Here is a 27,888-nt window from a genome sequence, read left to right on the forward strand (position 1 = left end):
TTCTATATGTATTCGTTGATGTCACATAATGTTGTTGAAGTTGAATGGAATTTTCTGAAACCAGATTGGAATTGATTTAACAGTGAGTGATCTATGAAATATGTATACAATTGATTATGGATAGCTTTTTCGAATATCTTGGCTACAACAGGCAATAGCGATATTGGTCTGTAATTATTCATGATTTATGATTCATGATCTCTATATCTCATTATAATGGCAGCAGATATTTTGTGAGGAGATGGAAGAGGAGCAATTTCTTGCTGTAAACGACAGTTTGCTTAGTTATGATATGTTTTATATCACTGCAATTATAACGGTGAAGGGGATATATAGTGGGATAGATTTAAAAAAAAGAAGTTCCCATGAATACTGTGGGACTAAAAAGTTTGAAATTTCTTTGAATGTTATATAGCATTACGATGTGTTTTTATTATATCACTGCAATTATAACGGTGAAGGTGATTAAAATAGTGCCTACATTAAAAAAAAAAGTTCCTATGAATACTATCGGACTAAAAGATTTTGAAGTCTCTTTGAAAGTTTTGAATATAGCAATTTCCAGAATTTCCCCATATTATTTGATTTGATTTGATTTCATTCATTGGTTCCTGTATTATCTCATTGTATATGCACATGCATTATACATGAATACAAACATTGTTGCTGGCATGCTATTATAAGCATAAGTTGTTTACAAAGTAATCTTTCTAAGTTGTATATTATACAATACCTATATTAACAAAGTACTAATTGAAGCAGCGTGCTACAGCTCTAGAATTACAGAGCGTTTGTGCGTCATGTATAATTTGTGACCGTGTATCACAAAACCAACAAAATGTCGCACCCCTTGATTTTACGTGAGGACTCAAAAAAAAAAAAAGTTGAAATGGGTCAACAGAGGCAATCCTTAGTTTTTCATATTTTCTGAAAGAGCTATCCTTCTTCTACGTTACTCTTTAGTTTGGGATCATAACATGAATGGGAAAGTGTTTTTTTTTTCAGCATATTTTCTACTACTTTTTTTTTTGGGGGGGGGGTATAGAATGATCAGGTATGTCTTAGAGGCCCATTTTTATTTCTTGAAAACCTTTGCACACTCGTCACTTTCAAGACTAATAACTTTTGAAATGATAATGCTACTGCTTTGAAAGTTAGCATTAATCATGGACAAAATGTGTTCATAGAACATATTCAATTTGAGCTTAATTTGATAATCCCTTCATTGCTGTTGCTCTGGTGGTTTACATCCTGTGTTTTGTCTCTTTCATCGCTTGCTAGCACGGCTTGGTAAATATTAAGCACTTAAGTATACCCTGTACTTCAGAGCCTCTTTTCTCAGTTCCCACTTTTCCAGAGTGTGTGCTTTTTTCCCCCAGTTTTTAGATAGGTTTGGGGAGTCCATTTGAATTGAGAGTCTGCTCTTTCAGAATCTGCCCTTTAGGGGGCCCTGAAATCCAAATACATGTTGATTATTGTTGATTTATGATACCCTCAAAATCACTTTCGCGGTAAAACAAATATCTAGTAACATTTCATATATTTTTAACGATTTTTCTTCTATTTTTCTTCAGATTACTTGGGAACTCCCACAAAAAAAAAAGACACCAATCAATATTAATATTCTTGAGATGACCTCATCTGTCAATCATTGCTGAAGTACTGAAATGTTTAACAAAAGACATTGGAATGCACTTTCCTCTCGACTCAGCATTACTTGCATGTTTCTGTCATATCAATGTGACTAACAAAAGACATGGCGAGGGAACATGCAAGTTATGCTGAGTCGAGGATTTCAGGGCCCCTTTAAAAATCCATGTCTGGCGACTTTTTGTTGGTTTTGTGATGCAGGGTCACATTATTGAAACGTTGAAGCCTTCCTTTGATTATCACCAATGACCTCGCCGTCAATGATAACTTTTCAGTTGGCTGACATATTTCCAGAAGCATTGTTAGAGGCTTCCGTATACGTTTTGCGGGAAAGCCTTGAAAATTTGTGTCAGTTTATTTCTGTTTAATTTATATCGATTAACATTATCATTATTAGGATACCGTAAGCTTATATATTCATATAACGCATTTCTTTTCTTACTTGAACGAACAATTCTTTTTGTTACCCACGGACTTGTAATTTTTTTTTTCTGTCATTATTCTTTTCAATTCTGGGGATATGACTATTGTTTGGTTAAAATAAGAGAGAAATATATTCTAGAACGTATCATAAGCAATATTTGGGTATGGGCAAAGTAATACATCCCATGTTTCCGTGATTAAATCGTCGTTGAGTAATGATATTTTCTGATGTGAATTTGCGCTTCTTTTTACGTTCTATTTGCTTAACATGTAGGAATACTATGTGTCGTCGCAGATGAAATATATAGGCAAATGATCAAAAATATTATCATACAAAAGACCACATTTCGAATAATCTGTATCAATATAAATAGTAAAAGTATTATCAATCAGTGTTGATGAGTTGACCGCAATTCTTGAATACTTTTCAATAAATTTGTGTGCAAAATATAGCAACGTTTATTCTTATAAAACAATTATCTCTTTATCAATAGTCAATATCAAATTGCCCATCAAGTACACATTTTTGTTTTCTTGATTGATCAACTCTAATAAAACATCAAAATTATCCAGTAATAAATTACTGTCTGTGATGTGAGGGGGCTTATGTATTACACAAAGTATTATATTTTTCTATTTTCTATTAATACTTAATACTAGATGAATTAATTTCGCCCACCTTTAAAAGAAGAACAACATATGGAGATGACGTCATGACCATGACCATTTTGCTTAAGAACTGCTGAAAGCAGACAAGAAGCGAAGGAAAGAATGTAGCAAGTCATAGAGTATAAATAGTTTACAAAGTAGGCCTATACTCTCGAGAGTAGTGGCTGCTTTGGACATTATTATGTAGACATCTCACAGTAAAGACCATTGCTATATCAAGTCTCCTTGTCTGCACTATATATCAGAAGTCAAATTGTATCTTTGGAAATATTCTATATACCCATAATGTACATACAACGTATATCAGAATTCTAATTGTATCTTTGGAAATATTCTATATACCCATTATACATCATTGTACAATGGATGATATTTGGTATAACTACACATGAATATTCACATTTTCGTGGCCTAGAACTAGACTTACAGGTTGACAGATAAAGAAAGGCGGAGAGGTATAGATGACCGGAGAAAGAGAGAAATGAACATAAAGACCATGACCAAAACATGATGAATCAAACAAGAGTTACTGAGATCAATGTAGGTCCTGAAGTAGGCCTATACTCATACCGAAGTGATCTCTTGAAGGAAAGGAAGTTGTGCGGGATCCGGTTCGGTTCCTCCATTTCCCAGCAAAGAAGCGAAGCTTCGCGCCTTTCTGTAGAGCTCCCAAAGGGCTGCGGACCACTTTCTCTTCTCAGTCAGATCGTAAGCAGTGAGGTTATCCGTCATGAAGCGACCACGCTTCCTTCGCCAGCTTCAGGCGCTGATTCTTCATGAGGTCGACTTTCTCACGGTATGACAGGGTCGATCCTTTATTGCTTTTCCATCGCGGTGTGCTCATTCTACTTTTATGTCGAGCCTCTCCTTCATGATTTTCTCGACAAGGGCTGTGCAATAATCCTTAATGCCGGTGGTGGACTCGGGTATACCCACGATGCGAGTGTAATTATTGCGCCGTGAGAACCTTTCACTCTTGTTGATTATCATTCTCCACTTGAATTTAAACATTGCTTTTTCTCATTCTGAATGTGTGATGATTAGGGAGATTTCAAACTCGGGAATTTCCGTTTCCAACAAAACACTTGTACTTTATATCTGCCTTCTTTTCAGCTGTCCCTAACACAACCACTGCATTTTTTTTTTTGCTTTGTTTTTCATTTATTACTGTTTGTATGTTTTACCACCCCGCCCCCTTTGAGTGCAGCTTTATGATGGACAGTGATCAGGGCGCCGATTCATACACAATATTGAGATATATACAAGTGTAGGCCTGGCTACTTCCCATAGCAACAGCCAATCAGGAAGCTGGATTCTTGTCGTTACTTGCATGACATTACATTTCCACTCGAGGTATATAAGAGTTGCTTTCATATCAACTTTTTATGAAATGGATGAATTCTGAAAATTCACAGAAGCATGATGAGCAGTGCCGGGCAACATTCTTTCCTTTATCTATCAATGTCTATACTCTACCTTAAATGGGTAGTATTATAGCACTGGCTGGGGTAAGGATTCAGCTTTCAACTCTTTTTTTTTTTTTTTTTGGCAAGATACTTAAAATGCACTTAATGAAATGTTGAAAAGCATACAATTCTAAGAGGTAATCAAAGTTTACTTGATGAAAATCGGTTTTGAAATGGCTGAGATCAATCCAAAACAAAGTAAACAAAGTGATCCTACAGTAATACAAAAAGGTGAGTTCCATCTTTTATAAGGGTCTATTTGCTTTGGATATCTCGGCCATTTCAAAAACAACCTTTTATCAAATGTTTATTCCTCTTAGAGTAATATGCTCTTTCATATTTCAGAAGATATTTCTCATTTTATTTAGATATTATAATCAAAAGAAGTCGGAAACCTGAAGTTCCATCGCTCAACCAAAACTGTAGGCCTACTATCCCTTTAACAGCTGCACGTGGTGCTAAGTCTACTGCTTTGTCATTTTATGAATCTTCAAAAGTGGTCAAAAATGTGCAGAATAAATTATAGAATAAAATGTTCAGACACAATCTTTACAAGGGATCAACACCTTTCTTCGATAATGAATTATGCATGAATTATAATGCCCGGTGCAAATGTGTATGTAATGTGTTTAACTCTGTGTAAAGGCCGTATGTTATATTTTGTATACTACAGTAGTATATCCACATAGATTATAATCATGTGAATTTCTGCCTCTGAATAATCTGTTAGCTAAACTTTAAATTCCTCTTAAAATAGTATGCAGGCATGTGCTCTATATTAGGCCTATTTCATAAGCCGTTTCTTAGTATTTCGCAAAAGGTTAAAAGCCCAATCCTCATCGTCCCCCAAATATTATACACACCATCTACAGACTGTCGGTCACCTTCCACTAACCTAATGGCAACAAAAACAATCACAAGCTGTTTTGATGGCTACCCCTCCCCCCCCCGAAATAAATAAATAAATAAATGAACGAATGAAAATGAATGAATGGATGAATGAAAACGGCTTGTGCCGAAAGGGTGGGTTGGGTGGTGGCGCGTCGCGTCAATGGGAACACCACCCTTCGTCCAAAGCCCCCCCGGTTTTACCGAAAGGGTGCGTTGGGAGCGTTGGGTCGCGTCGCGTTAACTGGAACCCCACCTTCGTCCAAAGCCCCCCCCCCCCCCCCCCCCGGTTTTGCCGAAAGGGTGCGTTGGTACTTTTTTTCATGTAATATTAAAAGACGAGTTTTGAATTTATATTTAACCTTCAAACAACCATTTCAAAGAGGCTATCGTCCGGATCGGTTTACACTCTATTACCACTTGGTCTACAGCCAGTTGGTCTAATAGACTGTTCAATATCATTTGGTCTAATAACCAGTTGGTCTAGTCATCATTTCGTCCAATTACTGTTTGGTCTAATTGTTATTTAGTTTAATTACTATTTGGTCTACAGTCATTTCGTCTAATAATTGGTTGGGCCCCTGTGAAAACCAGCTTTTAGCTGACCAGGGCAATCCATCCCATGAGTGGAGAATGAATAAATAAATAAAATAAATAGATAATAGCCATTTGGTCTATTTTTGGTCTATTATGAGTTGGTCTAATTCCATTTCGTCTAATCATCAAATGGTCTAAAATAAAACCAAATTTGTCCAATATAAATTTGGTGTACACATTATTAATTTTGGTCCATTGCCCAGTTGGTCTAGCCTCTGTCTATCATCATTTAGTCTACACCCATTTAGTCTAATAACCATTGATCTTATTGTCATTTGGTCTAATAGCCAGCCTTCTGGTCTAATCAGGTACCATTTGGTCCAATCATCGTTTCGTCTATATGACCAACTGGGCTTTTTTTTTTTTTTTTTGGGGGGGGGGCTTTTTATTGATGTGTACACCAAATTTATATTGGACAAATTTGGTTTTATTTTAGACCATTTGATGATTAGACGAAATGGAATTAGACCAACTCATAATAGACCAAAAATAGACCAAATGGCTATTATTAGACGAATTGACTGTAGACCAAATAGTAAATAAACCAAATAATAATTAGACCAAACAGTAATTGGACGAAATGATGACTAGACCAACTGGTTATTAGACCAACTGGTATTAAACAGTCTATTAGACCAACTGGCTGTACACCAAGTGGTAATAGAGTGTGAACCGATCCGGACGATAACCTCTTTGAAATGGTTGTTTGAAGGTTAAATATAAATTCAAAACTCGTCTATTAATATTACATGAGAAAAAGTACGTACCAACGCACCCTTTCGGCAAAACCGGTGGGGGGGGGGGGGGCTTTGGACGAAGGGTGGGGTTCCAGTCAACGCGACGCGACCCAACGCTCCCAACGCACCCTTTCGGCAAAACCGGGGGGGGGGGGGGGGGCTTTGGACGAAGGGTGGTGTTCCCATTAACGCGACGCGCCACCACCCAACCCACCCTTTGGCACAAGCCAATGAAAACTTCCCCCCCCCCCCAAAAAAAAAAAAAAAAAAAAAAAAAAAAGTTTCTTCTGGCGATTCTTGCGGAGGGGGGGGGGGGGCACGGGGGAGATGCTATATGGTAACATTGACCCTTTTCTTTATAATTCTCTATTAGAATTTCGTTCATATCACAGAAACAGAAACGTTCACAGAAACAAAAACAAAACATCATACAAAGACAAACTGCATTATACACAAAAATTGTACAAAATAACGCCAATCTCACACTACAAGGACAAAATACAGTAACACCAACATTGTGCAAACTAATGTCAAACTTACATTGTAACACTTTTAACCAAGTAAAACGAAATCCGCTTTTTTTTTAAACACATAAATTCTCGCAAAAAGCCCGCAAAACGGGAACGAATAGGTAACTTGCTTAAAACACAAAACGGGGCATATTTCATTGCTTCTCGAATTAAAAGGACAAAAAAGAGAGAGAAAAAAAAAACGAGGCCATTTGTGAGAAAACATACACACATGCACACACACACACACCCACACAACGCCAACATACACTCCCCCCCCCCCCCACCCCGTGCCTTCAACCCTCAGGTTTCAGGTTTTATTCACACTTGTATAACTGCCGTGTAAATTGCCGTTTTCTTTCTCATACGTAACATCCTCATGATACTCACTAAAAAAAATCGAGTGAAAATATTCACTCTCGATGGAGTGAATACAAAAAAGAGTGAATTTACAGTGAAATTGGAGTGAATTTTGAGTGAAAATTTTCATTTTCACTTATTTTGGAGTGACCTCAGGGATCACTCGAAGATTTTGGAGTAATCCCTGAGGTCACTCTAAAACGAGTGAAAATGAACGTTTTCACTCAAAATTCACTCCAATTTCACTCTAAATTCTCTCTTTTTTTGTATTAACTCCTTCAAGAGTGAATATTTTCACTCGATTTTTTAAGAGAGTAATGTGGAAATGATGTGGAAATGGTAAAAACAATAGAGAGGGGAAAAAACCCCGACACTGATGTGACAATAACTCGCAGATATGGCAAAATTAAGACAGGAAAGGAAAATCACGTATCATCCTCGGTATACATCATAATATATATTCCCACTTTAAGAAATGCATTTCAACTGTTCCCCTTTTACTCGCTGTCTTATTTTCTTCCTCTTTACACATCTTAAAATACTTCATAACATCATTAAACTTTGGTACCTCTCCTGATGATCTCGCTAAATATAAAATATATTTAATCATCAATATAATATTGTATTCCATCCTTTGACTTTTAACGAGTTTCCGGATATACCTGTATAAACAACTTCCCAATTCATGTTTCCTAGTTCTTCTAAATTCAATTTCTGAATGATGATTTGCTACAATTCCTGTACTTTAATACACTCCCAAAACAAATGTGAATATGTCTCAGTGCTCTTTTTGCAGAAAGAACAGAGATCATCCGAACAAACAAACCCTTATCTCAACAGATCAGCTTTTGTAAAGTGCACCATGAAGAAGCTTTGGGATAAGAGTTTTGACTCTGGGTCGGAGAAAAATATCTTCGGTTACTTAGGATGGAATACAATATCATATTGATGATTAAATATATTTCATATATTTAGCGAGATCAGAAGGGGGGTATACCATTTCCAAGTTTAACGATGTTATGGAATTCCTGCGCCATCTGTGGGATCATTCCGAAACCGACTATAATGGTTGATCACAGTGACTAGTTATTTTCTTCAAATTTTCTATGTGCTTGTAAATATTTGTAAATAAACTGTATTATAATGTAAATAGCGCAGTCTGCAAGAATCTTCAGCCTATTGAAGGAGGCAGACTTGATGAAGAAGAAGAAGAAGACAAACAAACTCAACTAGCTAACAAACAAACCGACGGTAACGAAAACATAACCTCCCTTCCACTGGCGGAGCTGAGCGGAGGTAACAATGAATTGAACGCGCAGCGGCGACGGAACAATTGCGCAACCAAAGTCAATTGCGAAGTTCCACAAACCTTTTTGAAGTTCAGAGGGGTGACCACCGATAGCTGGTGAGGGGTGGTCGATGTTGGTCGTCTTTCTGTTGCGGAATTTCATCATCTCGGGATTGGAATCGTAATTAAGACCTAAAAGTAAGACCTAAACACGATCTTATGGATTCAGTACTTCTGTCTAGTCCCACCTCATTGGAAACTGCGTATAGCTACAGTACTACACCTATAACGACGTGAGATGACTGGTCACTGCCACTGGCACTGCACTGGCACTGCACTGGGGGTGGTAGTATTATTTTTCTGAAATCTAGCCCGACCTCACCGACCTGACCAGCTGACGCATACAGCGACTTGGCTGTCTGAAATCCTTCCTGGAAAATTTTGTCGTGGCCAATATTGGAAGATGCAAGCCAGATCTACACTCTGTAAAACGAAAAGTGGTCGGCAAGAGTATAATATTAACGTTAGTTACGACAGTACTGTATGGTTGGACCTATATACTAATCGACCGCCTAATGTTTATTTGCTTGATAAGAATATTTAACACTGCAATTCACGTAAAAACTTGACCTACGTGATTGAGAAAATCCAGCTCTATAAATGCCGTTGTTCCCTTTTCGATTCGAAGTTTCAGTGCAAAAATATCGCCGACGAACTTGCGTGTCCTCGTTTCAGCTCCCCGCGGTAAATCACGTTATTAGGATCGACCGCTGTTTTTGCATTGACAATGCACGCAAACCGAGTTGTATTGAACACCTTGTTGTACGAAGCTTTTTAGAAGCCTTTTAGAAACTTCCATAGACATTACATTGTGCTGTCATTGCGATTCGGTGAAAATATTCATTCGAAATTTTGTCCTTGATTTAAACCATTAATGAACAGTGAATTATCGCGTTTTCCCACACCATCCTCATCTACACTTTGTACATTCAAAGCCAATCCATTTTTATGTGCTTTGCGCGCAGAGAAGTGCGTACTAAGTGTTCAGTGCGCAAATTATACGCGGTCGGTTTCAATAAGGGTGGTCGATATGTAGTAGGGCTACCATACTCTAGTAGTACAATTAGTACATGCAGTCATCACAGACTGCACGTCTGCAGACCAGACGCTGTCATGCGAGCGACTGGGCTGTGTATACTATAGTTAAATTCGGTATAGAGACCCTATAGGCTATGGCATATGGCTCACACAGAGACTCCAACTCTCCCGTTTTCGACGGGAGATCTCCCGCCGAAAACCCATTTTTGCAAAATCTCCCGTTCTCCCGTTTGAGATTTAATTTCTCCCGCCCTGGCTCTGTGTCTCCCGTTGGAAAGGATTTCTTACTTATTGCTATTGTATGTTGAAAAAAATAAGCCGTAGATAGCACCAGAGAGCATCTAGAACCCTAACTATACACAGCCCAGTCGCTGTACATGGTACGTCGCGACAGGGCTGTACGCGCGCGACCACCAACCACTAGGAGAGCGACGTAATCGTATCACGATAGCTTTGAATTTTGATACTTAACATCATTTTTGTCACCTCAAACTCATCGAGTATACTCTTCAATATTTACTCTACATCTGATGCTATCAGTATTCAAATGTACGCAATGAAACTTACCGAAATTGATCATCATATCCAGCATGTCCACACGGTACACAATCTTTCACGCCAGGCCTAACTATACACTTGAACACAGCACAGTCGCTGTACATGGTACGTCGACGTACCATACACAGCACAGTCGCTGTACATGGTACGTCGACGTACCATGGAATTGCGCCAGAAAGTGTCATTTTATTTGTTCCACGGACTTATCGCAAGTGGTCTCCATGGACCCAGTGTGGCGAACTATTCTTCTGTAATAGAAACATGCATTTAACGTGAGTAAAGTATTCTGTTTAAAGGAGAAAAGTATACATTTTCCTAAGTTTTGTAGTTGTGGTGAGGTTCCTCACTTTGAGCAGGGAGGTGGAAGACTTTCTTCCACCTCCCTGCTTTGAGGCTGCGTGCTGCGCTCGTCAGACGCTGTTTTCGCATAGCGTAACAGCGTCTGGTCGGGCTACTAGAACCCTAGGAACTTTGCGCTTCGCACACATCAACTTGGAGTCTCCCGTTTGCTAGGGGTTTCAGGCGGGAGAATCTCCAGATCAGAAGGTGCTTTGGGTTGGCGTCTCTGCTCACAGTGTTATTATTGTTATTTTTTTTTTACTTGACCTTCAGAGGAAATGATCGCACTGTCAGTCAGTTTTGTATTTATGTTGTATTGTAGATGTCTAGGAGTAGAGATCTTGACCCAGTTGACACTACGTGTACCTCTGGCCTACACTTTACAGTTCATCATTTTCTTCAGATTTTGTATTATCAAAGTTCATCATGATATCTTAAATTTGATACAATTACCGACTGCTTTGTCTTTGAGGGGCACAGGTAAAACTATTTGCCCTGAACAGCATTGAGGTGATTTCTCAACAGTGCAGCTCTAAAGAGTCTAAACATGCTAAAGACGAATTAAACCAAGGCCAAGGGTAAATGCAGCTATTAAAGCAGCGACATGAAGAGCTAACAGAACCTCTGTTTTTGTATTATATATGGTTTTACCTCATAAAAAGCCCACTTAATTTAAGATGTTTGTGCTAAGTTAAGTCATTGATATTGGGTAGTTCTACGTCTAGACTAGTCACTAGTTAGTATTTGCTAGGAGTGCCTGGAAACGGTAGTCAGCTAGATGTTCCCATGACTAAACCTTTGACCAGTCAGAGGCCTAGAACTGTAATAGTGTATAAAAGGTACTTGATATGATGACAAATGTGACATGACAAGTATGTAGTCTACTAAAGGTAGAGTGTCTACTGTCAACGTAACTACACGCAGCCGCTGTCGCAAAGCGACAGCGGCTGCACGTCTACTCCTTCGCAGACGTTGTCATTTTTCAGTGGTGGTTGTGCGACTCCTTCATGAATATCTTTTTTAATCGTGGAAAACTAAAATATAAGGAATCCCCGTAATCTGTGATAATCATCCAATAATCGGTATGCGTATTTTTTTTTTATTACGTCAAAAACCTACCGAAATCCGTCCTTAAAATCAGGTCTGTGAGCGTCCGTATTGCGTCACTCCTCATCTTCTGCGTGTTATTGAATGGCAATCACTCTCCTATGCTACAACGTCACTGGTAGTCGGAGGTAGTCGGAGTGACGTCATATCATGAGAGCAGCACGCGCGGAAATGCATTGTAGAAGACGACAAGCTTTACGTAACACACGAAACGCACGGGCGTACGTAAAATGCTAACACGGTATCTCGGGTTGAGCGTTCGTGGCTGTTCGTTAATTTTGTGAATCATCGCACAATCTACTCCGAAAAATTCAACAATAAGGTTTGGATACCAACAAAACACCAAATTCAACTCAACCATCAGCAACATACGATATAGGTGGGTGGTATTACTGTTAAATCAAACAAAATAAAAGACATTTTTGTGGTCTTGCTGTCAAAAGCGACAGTCATTTACGTACGTTTAAACACTAACTAGTACATGTCAGACTGCTGTGCTGTGCACAGCGGTCTGGTCAGGCTACTGTCAACAAGACTGTATACCGGGTAACTATTCTACCTGACACAATTTTAATTTGGATTTGATTGAAGCATCACTTTTAATAGCTCACCCAGAAAGCAACATAATGTACATTGCATACTGAGATCGATGGGATGAATTGTTTGCAAGAGTGCCATGCAACTCGGGAATTGTATAAACTTGATAATCAATGTACAGTGAACTCTAACAATAATGTTTAATGGCAAAACCTTGCTATCAGGAAATGTTTGACTATAGCTGTGAAAGCATAGCTCCCAGTGACATATTTTGTAATGAAGGCTTGAGCAGAACTTCTATGTATTGTGTAATCATGACTTGATTCACTTGTTAAAGGCAGTGTTAGAATGACATAGATACCAAAAACCATGTCTACCATTTCATTCAAAACGAATAGCAGGTTAAAACAAGTACATGGGATACAAAAAAACTATTGAAGTTTACATTACCACAACACAAGATACACTGTACGTATTACCGTATCACACACAAACTGTCAAGAATTAATCGACCAGTCAAATATCAATGATAATAATTACTGCATAACAATAACAACAATGGTATGCATGTAATTATCTTCCAATAATTATCGTGTATAGAATATATACAGTAGAAGTGGGTTATTGCATTGTTGAACATTAACAGTAGGAATGCCTAGCTGTACATCTGGGTCACTGCCGGAGGCAGCTACAGACCCAACTGTAATCTGATTTTCTTAACGAAGACAGCAAATTTGCTTATTTCTTGTTAATTTCCTTTGAAGTTTTTAATTTTTGATGACAAATTCATCTTGTAGTCCTCCGGTTTTACCATGGAGGTGACCTCCCTGGTTTTACAAATCACAAAGGTCCCTGTGTAGTAATACTGTATACATTCTTTGCTGGCTCAGTCGCATAGTGTACGAGTTTGCCTTTGTTTGTTTTCTGTGTTTCTGTGTTTGTTCTTGATAGTGGTAGCACTTGAAACTTGGGAATGGGGTGGGGGGTGGGTGGGAATCCACACCACCAGTGTTTTCTTCCTTCGACATGGTATGTTATACCCCCCCCCCCCCAACCTCTCAATGATACTGTACTACTGTACTGCTAAAGCCAGTTTGATGCAGACATTATACAGTGTATGTTGGTGTATTTAAAGGTCTAGCTCCTCTCAAATTTTTTGAGGCATGATCTAGTGCCATTAGCTAATTGCTTGTGGTCATTCTATTTCTTTTTTGTCAATGTCATTGCTGTCACATAATGTTCATTATGGGCCATACAGCAATTAATCAGTATCAATTTGTTGGGGTGAACTGCTGCAAGTTTTAATTTCCCAATGTTAATCCAATCTCTTCTCCTTCCCTCCAGATACCAGTACTAGTAGTAGAGTGATAGATAACCATTTGAGCAGAAGTTCAGAGAAATAAAAGTAATGAATCAAATTTTTATGTCAGGCTGAAGCTGAGTACAATCCAGATCATGTTTGAAATGCGGTCTCTTTGTTATAAAATGGAAAAAGACACCTACAACAAATTGTCATACACACAATACAAAAATAATAGACAGAGATAAACCTTCAGTCAACATGCTGGTCAGAAAAAATATAACGAAGAAGTACAAGTATGCATGAATGAAAAACGTTATTATGGAGCCTGCTTTTAAGAGAGATTTACAGAATTTCATTTCAAGTGTTATTAAATTTTAAATATTATCTGTACTCATGTCTGGTATAATGTACATTTACACATAATTAATATGGGAATGCTTTATAATAGTTTTTGTGATTATTACCTCCACCAAGGAGGTAAATGGTTTTTTTGTTGTTGGTTTGTTTGTCCGTCTGTATAAGGAAAATATAAATTATAACACAAAAAGTTATGAACAGATTTGGACGAAATTTTCAGGAAAGATGATAATGACGTAAGGATCCAAATGATTACATTTTAGTAGTGATTTGGAGCACCGTCTGAACTCTGTAGTTGAAAGTGAGTTGCTTGGCTGAGATCTGCACTTTCCAATTGAGCTTTTCTAGAAGATGCAATAATTGCAAATTCATATCTTTTGTATGACTATTACTGGCTGTATACATATTTTCTGCAGACCCCTTTGACAAGTACAGTGGACTCCCATTACAACAGAGTTCTTGGGACTGGCAGTTTTCTTTCGTTGTGTCAAAATTTTGTTATTTTTAATCAGAACAGATGAACAATAAAAACAAGTAATAGAGCGGATAATGTTATGGCCTGAATCGGAATTTTGTTATAAATGTGCTCCTTATAACGGGAGTGCACTGTTTTTGTCAAAACAGCAAAATAAGCAAATTCAGCTTATAAATTCCTTCTTCTCTCTGATGTTCCATTCTTTTCCAGACCACAGCTTGACCTCATTTGAGCGGAATCGCGAGTCTGACCATGTTGCAAGCACTGAGTACCAGAGGAAGCCAACTCGGCCAATCAGGTTGTCGGAACCTGTTGCCATGGTTTCATCAACTGGGCGTCACTAGCAGCATCACCAAAACCTCAACAACTCATCGACAAAATTCAAGTATGCCTGACTCACTGTAATCTGAGCTACAAAAGAAAACAACTGTAGTGCTCATGCCCTTCCTGTTAGGTGTGAAAATTCTATACATTGCTTCCGATGAGCAATTTTGAATTACTGCACAGTACCTAATGGATGGGATACATTCTTTTTCCCTGAGAATACTTGAGCATTTGTATACTGTAAAACATGATATATTCGCCGCATGAAATTTTCGCAAATTGGAGCCGACAGCTTTTTTCATGGCATGAAATTTTCGCGAATTGCTACTGGCATTCAAGGCATGTAGTGTAGCCAAAAGCTTTCGCGTGCATTTTAATTTCGCGAATTTTGGCGCACGCGAAATTCGCGAAATTAAAATGCACGCGAAAATTCCTCGTTTTACAGTAATACTATGTGTGAAGTAGTATGCCAAACATGTGATTTTTTTTTGACAATTAGAACCCCCCAATAATATCTGTTTGTATTCTATCTCCTTATCTTCAGAGTAATACTTTGAACATTGAACCTTTAAAGAAGTAGCATATAATTCAGCAATTCAGCATTATAAAGGGTGAGTATATATCTGAAATGACACAGAGGCATCTTCTTATCACCGAGTGTGGCGTGAAGCCTGTCACGTACAGTCTTTTATTAAGACTTACAATGTACTAGATTTAGTTTCCAGGCACTATCTTCTTAGAGCTCCTTTCATGTAGTGCAGTGTGCGAGCTACAGTGTACATATTGCTGGCTTGAACCCCGTATGCTTACCATTTCTAAATCAACTCCAGGCAAACCAAAAGGGGTCTGTTTCTTACCCTGTTATCTACTGGTAGTAGTTGTGTAAAATAGGCGACTGAAGTACTGTAGGTTTACACTATGTACGCTTTTTCTGTTGTTGTTGTTGTTGTTGTTGTTGGTTTTTTTTTGGGTGAGAAGTACCGTATGTCTCCCCCCCCAAAAAAAAAAAAAAAAAAAAAAAAAATTACAACAGGACCCTCCACAATGGTAGCTTCAAAAATAGTGAATCACTCCAATTATGATTTGAGGGTATGAAACTATAGCTTATTACGCACATCTTATAGAAAACCCCATCTGATTTGCTCTAGTGGTCAAAGAGAAATGAGGAGTTTTTGTAGAGCATGTCGGGAATCCCTTCCCTCCAAGTTCTGTCCATTGTGCTCACACATTATGCAATTCCGAGCGCATCCAGTATACTGAATTTGAAAGAATCAGACTCGTGACATGCTTTACAAAGATCCACATTTCTCTGTGACCACCTGACCAAATTGAGTGAGTTTTCTGCAAAATAGAGCTAAGATGTTATATTTTGAGATTCTGAAGTAGCATGTTTCAGACAGTTTAATCATATTGGAAGTTTTCAATGCAAAAATCTGGTTGTATTTTTTTTTTTTTTAGGGGGGGGGGGGCATACTGTATGATAGGATATGTATACATGTGTGACCGAATCCCATTTTCATGCCTTAAATGAAGAGTTGTATAAATACAGTGGTATGTTGAAGAGAGTATCATTTTGGAAACTCCCATAAAGTATTGAAAGTGGAAGGTAACATTTAGTACATTTTTATTGACCGTTAGATTTTGAATTGAATTTTGGTGTGGCTCACCATAAATTCCAGTACATTACTAGGCTACCTTTGCAGAACCATGCACTGCATGTGTGTCCATCATGTATATTTTGTGAAGAAGTCAATCAAAACTTACAAACATTTCTATATACATTCTTGCCACACAAAATGTTATTACATCAGCTCTTATACTTTTAGTCATTAGATTTGTGTTTATAGATAAAAAATACAGAAGACTGCAACAAAAAGGCTTAAGTGTGGCTGACACACAGAACTACTGAATAGTGAAGAGTTTTGTGCATTATTCAAATTGTAGATAACTGTTGACTTCCAAATTTCTAAGCAGTGGCCTAAACAAGTCCCCTGAGGTTCATAAAGCAATGTTTTGCTGCATTTTTGGAGATCTGTAAAAGGTATCCCCTACCTTTAACACATGGGAACTCTTTTTGATGCCCTATCCAGCAGACCAAGTGTTCTTGCCTAGTTAAAAGTGGAAGTATCAGATTTTTTTTAAAAAAGAAAGAAAGAAGAAAATAATGTGTGATTCTATTCATTCATCTGTAGGTATTACGGGCTTGAAAACTTCAAATGGACTAGAAATCTGCATCAGTTTAAATTCAATAGTATGAGCTGTTTAGTGGTCTTTCGTGCAGACATTATGTGGAGTGAACAACAACAGCATAACAATCCAAATACTGTTTTGGTTAATTTGTAACCCTTATACATGTATACTTTCTTGAGCCCACATGCCATTTTCTTTGAAGGAAACAAATATATAATGGAATACATGTATTGTGTGTGATAAAGTTCTAGGATGGTGCTGGTGAAAAAAAAAAAAAAGTCCTCATTTTGATCATGCAGAATACAGGTTGAAACAGACCTGTGGAATCAGGCATCTTTCCTGTCAACTCGCTCCATCAACGAGACTGGTGCCTGCTCCCTTCTGTCGACATCTTTCTTCAGCAACAGACACACAGCCAGTGGCTGATGTCCAGCAGAGAGGGGATCACCTGTCCATCACTGTTGATGGCAAGACTTTCAAAACCAGCTATATATGGCTGAGAGACCATTGTAGGTAAGATATATGTAGCCTGGTAACATAATATCAATATGGAATGCATTTGAAAGATTTACAACGTTACCTCTGTGAAAAGTTGTAGTAATAAGTGTAAGCAGTATTGTGAGTAATTTGAACATACACAACTTTTTATGAGATTTAGTTTCTCTGTTCAATTCACTTTTATATTCAAATACTTATTATACAGAAAGTATCAAGTTTCATCTTTGTGTAGCCACTCACGATCCTTGTAAATTCCATCTCTGTTGAGCAAGTAACACTGCTATATCTATGATCATGAGTTTGATAAAATAGCTCAATAAAAGTGAAAACTTTCAAGCACTACTAATTATGTTGATCCAAATGGCAGTGGCGATGATGATGATGAGTATAATAATGATATAGATTCACATGAAAACTTAAGATCATCATTAACATTAGCAGGAGTGTATGAAAGCTTGATAATGATAAGAACCTAACAATGATAATGTTTTGATATCATGATGCCTATGATGCAGTAATGGAAATTTTGATATAGCCATATGATTTCAAGCATGATAATCGGTCAAAACGCATTACATGGCATTCAACTGTTTTTCGCGCTTTGCACGGGAGTGCAGACACTGCACAAAATAAGTGATATTTTATCTAACATAAGACTGCTGTTTCTGTTTGTTAATCATCAAAACTCACTATTTTATAAAACAAATATTGCACTTGTCCCATTGTGCGAGTGCAGTGTACGCTCTGCATCTTTAGATGGTGCGCACGTACTGCTTACTATATACTCTCCTAGCCACTCGTACTCAGAGGCGGCACCAATTAGAAGAAACCGTGCATTCACTGCACTTTAATACACTACCACATGCCATGCCGTGCACTATTTTGGTTTGTTCAATTAATTGTAACCCGTGACAGGCAGTTACCATTACACATTCTCTATGTTTTCCTTCTATTTGCTATTGGAAATTGTGGGAAACAGGTGCCCTGAGTGCTATGACCATGCCTGTCTCCAGAACTTTGTTCATATTGCTGCTATACCAACAGACATCAAGCCAAAGCGTGTGACCGTGGAGGCAGATGAACTTTGTCTCATATGTAAGACATTATTTCCACTATAGTATACAAATAATGAATGTTTCTGAGTGCAATGGACAGAATATTTTATGAGGTAAAAGATGAAGTGATCATTTCATCTTTCACCGAATGAAATATTCTGTCCATTACACGATTGAAAAACATTTATTATTTGTTTTATATAACGCCTAAAATAGATCCATGTCATTTGATGCTTCATTAGAAACGAGAGACACTGAGATCGCGAGAGTGCAGTGCTCACTGCACTCTTTACACTGGCGCGCTGGCGCATACACACATTGCAAATGCAAGCACGTTTAACACGCGTAGTGTGCCGGGCTCTCGGCGAGCGTGCAATGGAGCAAATTGTATGGATTCAAAATTGCACGGTAAGTGGAGCCACAATTGCACGGATGATGATGTCATAGTGAAATGGGCCGAATGATCAATGTTAAACAACCATTCAAATGACAAGGATCTCCTCAGGCGTTATATAAATTATGCTATAAGATTGATTACATAATCCCCTTAATTGTGCCGGTTGATTTAGCCTAAACCCAAGACTGCATTCAAGCATGTCTGCTTCTTTTCAACTATGCAAGTATGCAAACATTGAACTGTGATGACAGCACCCTATGTTATTCAAATGATCGATTAATGTTGTTATTTTCAATTTAGCGGTAGCTTCCCCTCTGAATGCATATTATATGTTGAAATATTTTGTTGCACACAGGAAGGATATGGTTTGACCTACAACTTGTACATTGTATGACCACTTGCTTTGACCACTTTGGTCAGAGGAGAGATTTCACGTGCACCTTATACATCATGAATAATTCCAGTGACAGAGTTTGACCAATCACTCGAAGCTTCCCTGAGACTCATGTGACGTATTCAGCAATATGTGCAATTAATATAATTTCACATGATAGTAGACACTGTGATGGTTGGTCTATTGCTTGTAACTGTCATGAACTGGTTTTTTGCTGCAAAATTGGCAGATTTACTCCACTGATCACAAGTAAAGTGGGTATCTCATTGGACAAGACACTAGTTGGCAACCTGGTGGCAACTCTAGTCTCCCTATTCTTGCAGTTGTCTCCACAATGTCTCTGCAGTGTTTTCTGAGATCTAGCTGACATTCTGGAGACTTGCGGGAGAATTTAGTATGTTTGAGTTTTCTGAAGACGTTTTCTAGTCTCCAGCTGCTTTCAGAAACATCTCCACAAGGTCTCCTTAGTTGCGGAGACTAATTTTTTTTTTTTTTTTTTTTTTTTTGCGAGCTCTCTGAGATGTCTCCGCAATCTTACTACAGAGACTCATTGGCGACCTACCGGAGATGTCGTGGAGACGCTCCATGACTATTAAAGAAGACATCTCTGTAAGATGTCATGGCGACGATTCCACGATTTCTGGACAAATAAATTGTCACTCTATTTGAGACATCTCTGAAGTCGTCCTGGAGTCATTATCTGTGTGAGAGTGCCAGTAATTTTTTTTTTTTTGTCATTTTGTGTACAACAAGTCACTTTAACTGATCAGTCGCAGCATTTGAGGCACCATCTCCTCCAGTGAGATAGGCCTTTCACCCATTGAGGATGAACTGATTTTGCCACAACACGCATATCCCATAGATACCTGCCCGAGTATACTTGGGACTCGTCCTCAATGGGTTAATGTTAATTCATCAATTCTAAACCTCACACCATATTGTGCTTTCCACAATTTGCTTTGACTGTGTTTACAAGAGTCTTGAGATTATTCTCAAGTCATTCGGTCTAACGTTTTACTGCGCAGGGCCCGATGACCACGTGACCACCTACTCCATGCAGTGGCTGCTGGCCAATGCCCCAGGTCAGAGGTCCAGTGATGGAGCTGACCAGCTCCAGCCGCTGTACTGGGACCGGGACATCGTCACCGCCAATCCGCCCCAGGATGTTCACATCGACGAGCTGCGCAGCGCCAGTCGCAGCGGCCTTCGCAAATGCCTGGAGAATCTGCACGTCTACGGATTCACGTTCGTCTCTGGCCTTGAGGCCAGCAGAGAAAGTACAGAGGTATGTGAAACACATATGCATTAGAAGCTGATTGTATGATCATTTGTCAAGTTTGAAAATGGTGGATTATGAGCCACAAACTTCTCCTTGCATGCAGATTATCATATTCCTGATAGGAGGAGTTATATTTAATCAGTAAAAACACACATGATGAAAAAGATGATGTATAAGTTACACAACTGTCTGTATTTGAGGATATCACCTCAAAGTGGCTACACGTAGGATTCACACAGCTGTCTTCAGTATAGATTACAAATACTTATATCAAATACATTAAAGCATTGTTGAAAAAAAAATATTGTACATGCCAAAAGTTTTGTGACTTCTATCTTTGTTTCTACTTTGCCTTTGTGTTTGTGTCTTTATACTAATTTGTACAACTTTCCTGCGCTTTACAGAAGATATTTTTCCTGTTTGTGCAAAGATGGATATATTTGAGTGATGAACCAATACTTTGTCACAGGTAATTGCCAATAAGCCAGTTAGGAGTTAGCTCATGGGCATATTGGTACAAATGACCTTTCTTTTTTCTCAGTCTGTTAGGGGCACTTCATTTGTTTTCAGAGCGACATAATGCATATAAGCTTTACATAACAACTTATGAGATTCATCAATCCTGTTCAAATAAAGAATGAACTTGCATAGACCAGCTGACCAGAATGATCCATCAATTAACGCTTGGGAAAACATCCATTTCATTATTTTGCATTGAATGTATTAACAATCTCTTTCTATTGTTATTGCCAAATACCACTTTTGCTGTCAGGTGGATATGCTGGCAAGCAGCATTTATAAGGATTATATGAAAAATCATTACATCACAGATGCTTATCCCCGTGAATTTAAAGACTAGCATGCCTTTTGGAACAAATGACCTTTTTTCTGCTCATGCGCAAAGTGGAACTGCGAACTGGCTTATACATTTCACTTGTCCATTAGAAATGTTTTGTTGTCCAACAGAGATGTTTAGTTGCCCTACATAATAATGTGGGCAAGAGGGTTTCTTAGCAGCCTGTTTTATTGCCTCTGCCCTTATTTCCTTTAATGTTTCTCTTCCCAGGAGGCCATTAAACTTATAAGTAGCCCAATGCGCACATTCTACGGGAGCATATTTCACTACCAGAATGATGGCGCTGTGGCAGACACAGGCTATACGTCCAAGGGTCTGCAAAACCACACGGATGGAACTTACTTTGATCATAATCCTGGGTAAGATATCTTCATCATCTCATCTGTGTTACACTGTTTTCAACATGTAGTTTGGACATTTCAGTAGTATGTACTTCCTGATTGTCTGGTAATTTTAACTAAATGGGAGGAACTTCAGATGATTTTAAGGGAATTAATGACACACTAATTGAGTCCTCACAATATCAGTTTTATGTAATAGTAAAGTTGCAGTTAAAGGGTGTGTACAGATCTGGTCGAGGTGAGGATTTAGCTTTTAACGATTTGCGAGATATTCAGAAACCCCTCTATGAGATGTCAAAGAGCATGCAATTGTAAGAGGTATCAAAAATTTATTTGATGAAAATCGGTTTTGGAATGGCTGAGATATCCAAAAACGAGGTGAAACAGAGATCCTAATAAAAGGTGTGGCCTGTCGCCTTTATTATTATCACTTTTTTGGATATCTCAGCCATTTGCAAACCAATTTTCATCAAATAAACTTTGAATCCTTCTTAAAATGACATGCTCTCTCATATTTCATAAGAGGTTTCTCATTATCTCACTCAAGAATGTTATAAACCTGAATCCTCACCTCAACCAGTACTGTACAGTCCCTTTAACCCTAACTAGGCCGGGGGGGGGGGGGGCCTCCGAGGCCCCCCCCCTCGACGTTCCGCGCGATGTATCGCTAACGTGAAAAGCTATCGCCGCAACGTTTCATGACTTTTTTCTGTCGAGTCTCCTGCATCTTTTGACACCAAATTTGCGATGCCCAAGCGCGCGGTTCCGAAGTTTCGCATAAATATGTACATGCATGTCAGACCAAAAATTGCTCAAAAACGTGAATTCGTGTACAATTTCAATGGAAACTGTGCTTACAGTCAAATTTCATAAAAGCATGATTATTTTGGGGTTTTATTGATTAAAATCAACTAATAACATATTTTCTCGTTCAGAACAATGTCGCGGACAAGTTTCATCGAAAAAACAATGAAAAAATAAATTCGAAAAAACAAAGAAATACATAAGAAATTCAAAAAACAATAAAATACTTAAGAAATTTTTTTGGATGGCTCAATTTTTTTCTCTTATATTTGCTTAGGACACTAAAAAGAATATTTACACAAAAAAATGTGCCCATTTTGGGCTTTATTTAGTGATTTATACCAAATTGTCTGATTTCATGCATCATTATGCATAAATTTGCATAATTTAGCATAAATTGACAATTTTTCGAAAATCTAACTTCGTAGTACTTTAGATTACATCATAGGCAATGTGTGTGCCAATTTTCGTCGCGAACGCGCGGCCGACGGCGGAGATCTGGAGGGGGGGCCTAGGAGGCCCCCCCCCCCTCCGGCTCTATGATCTACCTAAATAGCCCGGCCTAGTTAGGGTTAACATCCAGGTTTGATTGCAAAGTTAATTACACACTTAATTGAGACCTAAGAATGCCACCCCTGGACACAGGCATGATGATAAGCAAAGAGGTCTTCAAATATATGCGTGGATGAAAAATATGACCTGTGCGAAGTTTCTAGTGAGTTTAACAGCTTGAGGAGCTCCCTTCACAACCAGTGATAGGAGGTCATGTTTTCATTGGAAGGTACACCTCTTTCTGTCAAAAATGCTTTCAGCTGTGGGACTGTCATTCCCACAAAGTTCTTTTAGGAGTGTTCTGTCAGCATGAGCTACATGGAGTCATAGAAATCAAAACAATAACCTTCTGTCAGTAGTGTGACAGAAGCTTAAAGGCATAATTTACCATTTGCAGATGAAACAAAAACCCAGCATTAGTGCTTTAAAATAGTTCTAAAATGTGAGTTAGGGATAGAAACAACCAGCCTGTGAAAAATTTGAATCCGTATAATCCATGTTAAGTGTTGTTAAATACACAAAATGTGAACAATAGTTATGATAAAAATGTTTCCAGACTAAACCGTCTACAGTTACAGTTTATTGAGAAAAACAGTGATATCTCCTTACATTTAAGGCTTTATTTAGAAAATTTTATATGGTAGGATGTTTTGTAATACAACAGACCTAAACATATGCATCAAATGTGATATTTTGAACATTTATGAAATCACTGCTCCCAAAGGTAAACATAAGGATTAAGAGAATGCAGCAATATTAGTAGAACACATCAGTGAAAGTTTGAGGAAAATTGGACAATGGATGCAAAAGTTATGAATTTTTAAAATTTTTGTGTTGGAACAGCTGGATGAGGAGACTACTATGGCTCATGATGTCATATGAGTACAACAGTATAAAGAAAATGTAAAGAAAATTCAACATATTTTCACTTTTTTCGCATGATAAAAGAGCACTTGACTTGCCTCTTTCTAAAGGCAATGGGAATAATATTACCCATAACATATGTCAGTAACCAGTCAAGGGAATGTGTACTTTTTTCAAAAGATGAAATTTTGTGAAATTCTTTTTATATTTTCCTTACATTGTTGTACGCATGTGACATCATACACTGCAGTAGTCCTCTCATCCAGCGGTGACTGCACAAAAACTTCAAAAATTCATAACTTTTGAACGGGTTGTCTGATTTTCTTCAAACTTTCAATGATGTGTTCTACTAATATTGCTACATTCTCTCAATCCTTAAGTCAATGAAGGTGAACTTGTCCTTTAAGTAGCTCAGATTTGGGTAAAAATCACTTTTTTTTGATTAATTGACAGAGAATCAGTCATGTGATGATTTGTCCAAATCCTAGTTGTCTTATAAGCTCAAAAAATGTAGCCACCATGGCATGTCAAAGGAAAGACAGTCACATTTGTTACAGTGCTTTGGCTGTCATGTTTTGTCCCCTCTTCTGAACTTTTAATATATATGAAATACAGGGTTTTGTTACCCTAACAGTGATTTTGAAAGTAGCATTTGAAGACTGCTAAAAGAGTGTAGTACAAATTTTGTCTATTTTTTATTCATTTATTTTTATGCCTCCGCCAACGAAGTGGCCGGAGGCATTATGTTTTCGGGTCGTCCGTCCGTCCGTACGTCCGTACATCCGTACGTCCCGTTTTGTTTTTGTCGATATCTCAAGAACCGTGTGGTGGTTTTGCATCAAACTTGGTATGAGGGTATATCCCTGGGGGATGATACTTTGTGTGGATTTTAGGGTCACAGGGTCAAAGGTCAAAGGTCACAGGTTATTTTGTGAAAAAAAAATTGAAATTTCATGTTTTTCTCCATATCTCGCAAATGGTTCAAGGTATCTTCATGGAACTTAGTATATATGCTTGTACCGATGGGCAGTGATTATCTAGGGAAGTTGTGGGTCATGGTTCAAAGGTCAGGGGGTCAAAGGTCAAGGTCAACTCCTCAAAATATCACTACTTTCCTTATGGTTATGCAATGCCTGAAGGTTTTTTTTTTTTTTTTTTTAACTTGATGTATGCATGTATTACCTGATATATATTCTGTGGGAAGTTTCTTGCTAAAAGGTCAAAGGTCAAGTGAAAGTGCTAAATTGCACTTTTTCCTCCATATCTCAAAAATAACTCAAGGTATTGTCATGAAACTTACATATTTATGCATGTTCTACCTAACAGTGATTCTCTTTGGAACTGTGGGGTCAAAGGTCAAAGGCCAGGTTTCGATAATACTATTTTACCATTTGATACTGAAATTATACTTTTTCTCAATACCTTGAAAATTACTCAATGCATAAACTTGTAAAAGGGTCAAAAGTCAAGTGAAAATCATCAGTTCCCCCAAATACCTGCACTCTGACGTTTTAATCATTCATCCAATTGAACCTAGTTCTAGGAAAGTGAGCATTCAGCACATTTGTGGCAAACCTGTCAATTGTGTGAAACTGTCATCACGCATTGTCAAGACATTGTACTATAGACCTATTAGGAGAACCATGTATTATGGCGGAGGCATACACCAGTCGCCGTAGCGACATTTCTAGTTTTTTTGTAGATTAATGTTTTAACTATTTTCTATATGATTTCACTGTATATCTGACTGACCAGGGGACTGGTGTTGCATTGCATATACCATGACGGCACGGGAGGTGAGAATACCCTGGTAGACGGCCATGCAGCAGCTCGGCGACTGAGGGCGCAAGATCCAGGCTTGTACGAGGCGCTGCGCACCATACCGGTTGTGGGCCACTACCGCGACGACGTCCATGATTTCCGATGCTACCATCACACGATCGGTCACAATGTTTTGACAAACCAGCTGGAGCATGTTAGGTTAGTGAAAAGGCATTAATGGAAAATCTACTGATGTATATTTTGTATAGGGTCATTTCACTTCCTGTAGTGAACACAGTGTCGTATCAGAATGGCTGCCTCTTTTGTGAAAACATGACTGCATGAGTGAATGTGAACTTACTGTTGATGTGCAATACAGCTGTATATTAAACCATGAACATTTCCCTGCATTAGTGCAATTATTGATATCAACATGAATGCAGATATTTTATCAAAGCATCCTGTGGCTTTGCCTTTTTGACTATCAGTGTTAATGTTGTCATTTAGCGAAATAATAAACACACAAACATATTTCACTGGACTGACCATGCAGAGGAATTTATCACAAAACTATTTCCTGTGTTGCAGCATAGTTGTTGACTTGTTGATGTGAAAAAGGGATTTATAGATACTGTTTACACCCATAACAAGGTGTCTGTATTTTACAGCCACAATGACTTCCATGTTATAAATATTACCCCAAAATCAGAGAAAAAAAAAAGAAATATCTGAGACAAGCGGGTCTTAAAAATGCATTTTATAGTCATATTACAAATGGGGGCTATATACTTTTTCAAAAAAAAAATCAAAATCTGGATGCAAATTATATTCTTTCCCAGTTTACGTTAGCCCACCATCTTCCTGGGATCTCCCTTTTTTTAATAGAAAATGCACTTCAGCATTAGAAAAAAAAAACAAAAACAAAACTTGTGATTTCTGGGGATTGTAAGCATTCCTGCATTTGTGTTCATTTGCTTGTGTGTGTGTTTATCTCTCCCTGTGGTATTTAGGAATTTGGGGAACCAAGTTTAAAAAACAACAAACATGTATTATCAAATTACAGTGTAAGAAGAAAAACAACACAGCCTCCATCAGTTTGCTCTCTAAAAGTTTATTCAAAATCTGACCATTGTTCTTGTTGTTCCCACAGATACAACCCCCACGACCGCCGCCCACTCAATTACCTGTCGTACGAGGATGCTGAGCGCTTCTACGCTGCCTACCGGGCCCTGGGCCGCATCATTGACTCTCCCGACAACGAACTGCAGACGAAGCTGCAACCGGGCCGCATGGTGGTAGTCGACAACTGGCGGCTACTGCACGGCCGGACTGCGTTCACGGGAAAGCGTGTCATGGTCGGCTGCTACCTTGTTCGAGACGAGCTTCAGGACATGAAACGAGTTGTTGCCAATTTAGCAGTGTGAGAGAGTAGACACCGATTCATATGGATAGGAATTGACTTTTGTGCCAGCCGGGAATGAGAAATCTTGTTAAAAAAGAGGCATATCAATGCATTTATGACTTTTAAACAAAATAGTTTGTCATTGTAACTAATTGACAAATTGAAATACTTGTACATCAACATAATAAGTAAGCACTCAATTGATCAGTATTGTAGTAGTTGCCATGAATTTGTCAGTTACAGTAGTTGCAATAAAAACAACTCTATACAAGTTCATTAATTTGCATAGAATAGCGTGTATTAATGATCTGGCCATGTTATGGACAATGCATGATAAGAATGATGTCTACATTGATGTATACTAGAATGCTTTGCAGTTGGCCTTCAAAGGTTTATTGGATTGTACCATGTCTTTTGTGCCATCCTGTCTCGAGCATTCAATTAAAGTACATATTACTTTATATCAGGTGGTTGCCAAGATGGTTTGATAATTGTGTACAATAAATGCAACAATGTTTTCAGTACTGCTATAAACACCAAATATTTTCAAATTTACATGTGCAATTATTATTATTTTTTTTTTAACAACAGCAACTACTGTGAATGATGTCTTTGGAAGTGAAATTCTGTTGTCTCTAGCATTCTCATTGACTTTGTGATGTTATGATAGTATACTTTCACTCTCAGTATATCTGATCTGTTGAATTCATAAATGTAATGTATATAGTAGCTCCGTCCATTCATTCTGAAAATGAAAAATGGGTTCAAATGTCTGATTTTATACTTTGTTCATATCTTAGCTGTGATAAT

The 27,888-nt window shown here is 38.1% G+C and overlaps 1 protein-coding gene across 1 annotated transcript; it reads left to right on the top strand.

Moving 5' to 3' along the window:
- Nucleotides 1–3,472: 3,472 nt before the first annotated feature.
- LOC140244428 (trimethyllysine dioxygenase, mitochondrial-like) lies at nucleotides 3,473–27,100 on the top strand. Its single transcript, XM_072324067.1, has 7 exons — nucleotides 3,473–3,538; nucleotides 17,192–17,388; nucleotides 18,353–18,468; nucleotides 20,245–20,504; nucleotides 21,565–21,713; nucleotides 25,671–25,895; nucleotides 26,827–27,100. The coding sequence occupies exons 1-7, from the start codon at nucleotides 3,473–3,475 to the stop codon at nucleotides 27,098–27,100; spliced, it is 1,287 nt and encodes a 428-aa protein (XP_072180168.1).
- Nucleotides 27,101–27,888: the final 788 nt, after the last annotated feature.

Source organism: Diadema setosum, chromosome 21 (assembly GCF_964275005.1).
Source record: "Diadema setosum chromosome 21, eeDiaSeto1, whole genome shotgun sequence".
Taxonomy (NCBI): domain Eukaryota; kingdom Metazoa; phylum Echinodermata; class Echinoidea; order Diadematoida; family Diadematidae; genus Diadema; species Diadema setosum.

Bases quoted from the DNA above. Each gene is read 5' to 3' on its own strand.
- LOC140244428 (XM_072324067.1), top strand. From the start codon at position 3,473: ATGAAGCGACCACGCTTCCTTCGCCAGCTTCAGGCGCTGATTCTTCAT. The intron at 18,469-20,244 runs GTAAGACATTAT...TTTACTGCGCAG, and splicing joins AGATGAACTTTGTCTCATAT to GGCCCGATGACCACGTGACC. The intron at 25,896-26,826 runs GTTAGTGAAAAG...TTGTTCCCACAG, and splicing joins AACCAGCTGGAGCATGTTAG to ATACAACCCCCACGACCGCC.